This window comes from Entamoeba invadens (genome assembly GCF_000330505.1).
Source record: "Entamoeba invadens IP1 unplaced genomic scaffold scaff_1105074726325, whole genome shotgun sequence".
NCBI classification, from domain to species: domain Eukaryota; phylum Evosea; order Mastigamoebida; family Endamoebidae; genus Entamoeba; species Entamoeba invadens.
This window is the reverse complement of record NW_004443763.1, coordinates 271,191-277,569: the sequence shown is the minus strand read 5'-3', so window position 1 is coordinate 277,569 and position 6,379 is coordinate 271,191. Positions and strand designations below refer to the sequence as shown.

Below are 6,379 nucleotides of genomic sequence, written 5' to 3'. Positions count from 1 at the left end.
GATGAAAAAGATGCACAACCACAAGAAGTGAATAAGAATGAAAAAGATGCACAACCACAAGAAGTGAAAGAGAATGAAGAAGATGCACAACCACAAGAAGTGAATAAAAACGAAAAAGATGCACAACCACAAGAAGTGAAAGAGAATGAAAAAGATGCACAACCACAAGAAGTGAAAGAGAATGAAAAAGATGCACAACCACAAGAAGTGAAAGAGAATGAAAAAGATGCACAACCACAAGAAGTGAAAGAAAATGAAGAAGATGCACAACCACAAGAAGTGAAAGAAAATGAAAAAGATGCACAACCACAAGAAGTGAAAGAGAATGAAGAAGATGCACAACCACAAGAAGTGAAAGAGAATGAAGAAGATGCACAACCACAAGAAGTGAAAGAGAATGAAAAAGATGCACAACCACAAGAAGTGAATAAAAACGAAAAAGATGCACAACCACAAGAAGTGAAAGAGAATGAAAAAGATGCACAACCACAAGAAGTGAATAAGAATGAAAAAGATGCACAACCACAAGAAGTGAAAGAGAATGAAGAAGATGCACAACCACAAGAAGTGAAAGAGAATGAAAAAGATGCACAACCACAAGAAGTGAAAGAGAATGAAAAAGATGCACAACCACAAGAAGTGAAAGAAAATGAAAAAGATGCACAACCACAAGAAGTGAAAGAGAATGAAAAAGATGCACAACCACAAGAAGTGAAAGAGAATGAAGAAGATGCACAACCACAAGAAGTGAAAGAAAATGAAAAAGATGCACAACCACAAGAAGTGAAAGAGAATGAAAAAGATGCACAACCACAAGAAGTGAAAGAAAATGAAGAAGATGCACAACCACAAGAAGTGAAAGAGAATGAAAAAGATGCACAACCACAAGAAGTGAAAGAGAATGAAGAAGATGCACAACCACAAGAAGTGAAAGAGAATGAAAAAGATGCACAACCACAAGAAGTGAAAGAGAATGAAGAAGATGCACAACCACAAGAAGTGAAAGAGAATGAAGAAGATGCACAACCACAAGAAGTGAATAAAAACGAAAAAGATGCACAACCACAAGAAGTGAAAGAGAATGAAAAAGATGCACAACCACAAGAAGTGAAAGAGAATGAAAAAGATGCACAACCACAAGAAGTGAATAAGAATGAAAAAGATGCACAACCACAAGAAGTGAAAGAAAATGAAAAAGATGCACAACCACAAGAAGTGAAAGAGAATGAAAAAGATGCACAACCACAAGAAGTGAAAGAGAATGAAGAAGATGCACAACCACAAGAAGTGAATAAGAATGAAAAAGATGCACAACCACAAGAAGTGAATAAGAATGAAGAAGATGCACAACCACAAGAAGTGAAAGAGAATGAAAAAGATGCACAACCACAAGAAGTGAAAGAGAATGAAGAAGATGCACAACCACAAGAAGTGAATAAGAATGAAAAAGATGCACAACCACAAGAAGTGAAAGAAAATGAAAAAGATGCACAACCACAAGAAGTGAAAGAGAATGAAAAAGATGCACAACCACAAGAAGTGAAAGAGAATGAAGAAGATGCACAACCACAAGAAGTGAATAAGAATGAAGAAGATGCTAAAAATGAAGCTGAAGCGAAATCATTGCAAGAAGCACAAGAGAAAGCAATTAAAGAAGCACAAGAAAACGATATTACCATAAATACTTATCAAAAAAATGTCAATGTTTTATCTCCAAACATTGATTTTTTACAAAAACGAAAAAATTTAGAATTATTATTACTTTACAAACATGAAAAAGCAACACATGTTTATACATCCAATCAGGTTGACATAGAAGATGATCTGTTGAAATGTCCGTCGAGAAAAAATGTACTACTTCCAAAAGGAAGAAAGAGAATGACAAAAAATAACAAACAAATTGGAGTTATTGAAGACAAAGACGAATATAATAAATATAATAATAAAGATGAAGATACAAAACAAACAACAACACCACAAAGTGATGAAAAACCAAAAGAAGAAAAAAATGAACAACCAGAAGTAGATGTGAAAGTGAATGACGAAATTTCACAACAAGAAACTGTATTAAAAGAAATACAAGAAGCTGAACATTCGGAAGTCGAACAAAAACAAAAAGAAGAACTAAAATTAGTTGAAATCAATAAGGAAGAAATTAAACTTAAAATTGAAGAACAAAAGATTGAAATTACACCAAATGTGAAGATGAATAGTGACAAAGAGGTGTTAAACAAAGAAGAAGATGTGGCGATCAAAAAGAATGGGAAGTTGATTCTTAACGCAATACAAAGTGTTGCTGATTTGAAGAAAGAAGAACAAATTCCACAACAACAAAACTCTGAACAAGACAAAGAAAACGAAGTTGAAGAGAAACACAAAGAGATAATCAAACCAAACAACAAAGTACACAACGACGAAATAGACCGTAAAGTTATACCAACAGAACAAGAAATTCCACCAGCTGCGAGTAAACACCAACTTGAGATGTCACAACAAATTGAGCCAACAAAACAACCAACTACAAAAATAAACGAACACGAGTTGACAGAAACAAAATCAGTTGAAGTGATAAAACCAAGTCAAAATGAAGTACATCACAAGTTGGAATCTGTTGATTTTGGTAATGGTGTTGTCATGACATACGACCCAGATACACTTGAACAACACTTGAATGAGGGAAGGTACGAATATTACATGGAAAATGGGAATCAAAAAATGCTTGAAGAGAACCCATGGGTCAAAGAAATGACGAGAATATCAATTTTCGGCACACAACAAGAAAAGGAAGAAGCGTACGAAAAGTACTCACAAGAACTCTTCAAATACATATTTGGTGACACCGATGTCTCAACACTAAATTTGCCAAAAATCACCAACAAAACACCACAACTCGATATCATACAGATGATCAGAAACGCTGGGCGCAACGATATTGCAGATAGGTATCTTGAAATATACAATATCACTCAGAAGGTGTTTGATAATATCGATTAAAATGAACAATAACAAATAAATTACGATTTAACTAAATTCAAGTTTATATAAATAGTAAGGTTAATTAACCCTTTCAGTAATAGAAATTAACAAAATTTAATTTTTATTTTTTTCAAAAATTTTAAAAAAACAAAACCAATTCCAAAATTCTGAAAGGTTGACAGGAAAATTACCATTTTATAATTCATGAAAGCCAGTAAAAATAATGATAAACAAATAACCGTCATTTTTTTATCAAAACAACAGAAAAACTGAATAAATGAGTAGCAATTTTGTATCGAGTGTAACAATTACTTGTTGTTTATAATAAAAAACAATTCAAAAAGTATAACAAGTGTTAAAAATGCCAAATGTTTCGAAGATACGAAAAAAAATTAAAAAATTGTAGTTTACAGTTCATATTGTATAGTTTTATTATTATATATTTACTATAATGACAACTAAAACGATTAATTAAAATAATTGGTTTAAATTTAAAAGTATAGTTTATTCGTTGAACCCTTATGTGGGGTTATGTGTGTTACTTGCTGATTCATTGAACATTTTCACTTTTCTTTTTGTCTTTTTCATGTATCATCATATCACTCTTCTTCATTTCTGTTATATAATTTCGTTTTCGACGCTTTTATCGTTTATTTTGGTTATAGACAAAAGACATTACATCATAACAAGTATAGATAAAAAGAAAACAAATAAACATCAACAAACATCAGTCCAAGGCAAATAAAAATTGTTCTTTTCACTCATTATCTACTACGTATATTTGTTCAAATGTGTTTTTTGCGTGTTCATTTGACTGTGTATATTCATGAAACACTGCAGAATTTTACCCCCTCATAGTTATTGATAATTAAAATTTACTCAAAAACAAACATTTAACATGAAAGGTTTACACGTACATTTTTGAGAATTACGAATCTGTTTGTTAGTATTTGACAGAGCACATAGAAACTATAAACAAACTATAACATTTGAGTAAAAAAAGTCGTATTTGCGTGCTTGTGTATACATTTACCCATTCTTCGTTAACATGTTTATGTTATGTCATCCTTTTAGTGTTATTTCCATATTATTTTCAGTTCAACTTTCAGGGTTGTTGTTTATATTTATTTTTATTTTATAATATTTTTCTAAAGTATAATGAATGTTATTTTGTTTTAAATGTTATTATAATATATTTTCATTGATTTGATTTGAATTATATAATATAATAATTAAACAATTATAAAACCATTATACCAACATTCGTGTTTTTCAAAAAAAACATCCAAATCGTTCTTATCACATGGAAGACTTGATTGTTGGTGACTACAAGTGGAAAGCAATGGGCCCCATCAACAAAGAAAAGAAAAAGTTCAAAAGGAAGGTTGCAAAGGTGGGTGCTGACTATAAAGCAGAATTTTGTAATTCGACTGCTTCTGACTTGTTTTTTGGGTTTTTGACGAAAATTTAGTCGAAAAAATAACTGCATTTACCAACGCCAAATTATCAGAAAAAAAGGTAAACCCCAAATAACAAAAATAGACATTATACGATATTTCGGCATTTTACTATATATGGGAGCACACCACGACATAAAGAATCCAATTTCCAAGCTTTGGAACGAAAAACACGGGAAACAAAATATTTATGGTAAAGCTATGCCCAGAAATGTTTTTCAACTTATCAATGCTAACATCGAGACTTACGATGTCACAACTCTTCCGGATGAAGTTGAGAAAGAAAGTTGTTTTATGGGTGATGAAGAAGAGAGTGAGGACAGTGCATCCGATGAAGAGGAAAATCCAGAGAATAAAGAAGAGACTGAAGAAGAAGACTATTTGAGTTGTGATGAGTGGGTCAAAAAACATTTTGTTGACCTGACCGAAGAGAAGCTAAAAAAGGATGTTGAAGTGAGACAAAAAGTAAATGATGAAGAGACTATAGAAAAGGGGTTAATCAAAGCATCAAACACGCCAAACTCAAATGACAAGTTTGGCAAAATTAGGGAAGTGTTGGAAGCTTTTATTCACAACTTAGTGAACAACAAATACTTTACACCGAGCACCACACTATCGGTTGATGAACACCTTTGCGCATTCAAGGGAAAGATATGGGCAAAAGTATTCATCAAGTCCAAACCTCAGCGTTACGGCATCAAGTTTTGGGTTTTTTTGTTGTAAGAATAATCAATGAAGTCGGAGATTCATGGTGTTGAGACATATACATCGGTAATTGACTTGTTGTTAATATTGTGTTTGATAATATGTTCAATGAATAACAAAAGATGTGCTGTGATTGTGAAAGTGGTATGGTTATAAACCTACAGATGTACTGTGGAAAGTGCGACAAGAAGGAAGAAAATCAAGGATTTCGGGTGACGATAGATATGGTAGCTCCACAATTGTGTATGGGAAAGTTTGTGACAGTTGTATGTGACAACTTTTTCTGCAGCTTAAGATTGGCACATTATTTGGCTCAATATGGTTCAACATTGCTTGGGACTGTGCGAAAAAACAGAGTTGAGGTACCAGAAGAAGCCAAGCAAATCAAACGTTATGACCCCAATGATGATAAGAAAGCTACTACAAGAGAGGCGGATACAACGGAAGTATATACAAAAGGTGTATGCAAACTGCTTTCTTACTATAATGAAAAGAAGAAGTTGGTGCTCATTATGACGACGATGCATCATGCTAAAGAGTTGTACGCCGTTCAGGAGCAAGTGAAGGCAAAGGATGGCAAACTTGTGAGTGTACACAAACCAAATGTGATAAAACAATACAATGCGACAATGGGAGGTGTTGATAGTGCAGATCAGATGATACATACTTACACTTGTAGAAGGCGCACTTCAAGATGGAATGTGAGAATACTTTATGATTTACTTGACATCGCTGCCCTCAATGCCTACAAGGTATATCATTATCATCACGATAAGGTGGACAGGTTGAATTTCCTCAATGAATTGACAGAGTTATTGATGGAAATGGAGTAAATTACTTCTTTGGTTTTATAGGTTTTATTATAGTTAATAATCTATCTATTTTCTTTGTTATTTTTCTGTTTCTTTTGTGATCTCTGAAAATCATTTCGGTGTATCGTACAATATTCAAAGCGTTTTTTACATATTCATAGGGGAGGAGCTTTGCTTTTTTATTATATTATTATTATTATTATACTAATTTTTTACTATAATATAATACAAATAAATGATATATTACATAATTTCCAAATCTCTGACTCACATCACCCTGCTTCTTTGTTTTTGTATGTTTTATCATTGATTTTAAATTTGTAAAGATAGCATCACTCTACTGAGTTGGTATATCAATTCAATATAGAAGAATTGTGAATCTATTTGTTGGTTAGTTCCTATTGTGTATCCCTGTATAAACACCACAAG

At 32.5% G+C, this 6,379-nt stretch overlaps 2 protein-coding genes across 2 annotated transcripts; both read left to right on the top strand.

The window, feature by feature from the left end:
* Window positions 1–4,634: 4,634 nt before the first annotated feature.
* Window positions 4,635–5,156, top strand: EIN_341520 (hypothetical protein; the record flags this gene model as incomplete). The annotated part of the gene is made up of 1 exon (XM_004261487.1): window positions 4,635–5,156. The coding sequence occupies one exon, from the start codon at window positions 4,635–4,637 to the stop codon at window positions 5,154–5,156; it is 522 nt and encodes a 173-aa protein (XP_004261535.1).
* Window positions 5,157–5,260: 104 nt separating this feature from the next.
* On the top strand, window positions 5,261–5,971 carry EIN_341510 (hypothetical protein; the record flags this gene model as incomplete). The annotated part of the gene is made up of 1 exon (XM_004261486.1): window positions 5,261–5,971. The coding sequence occupies one exon, from the start codon at window positions 5,261–5,263 to the stop codon at window positions 5,969–5,971; it is 711 nt and encodes a 236-aa protein (XP_004261534.1).
* Window positions 5,972–6,379: the final 408 nt, after the last annotated feature.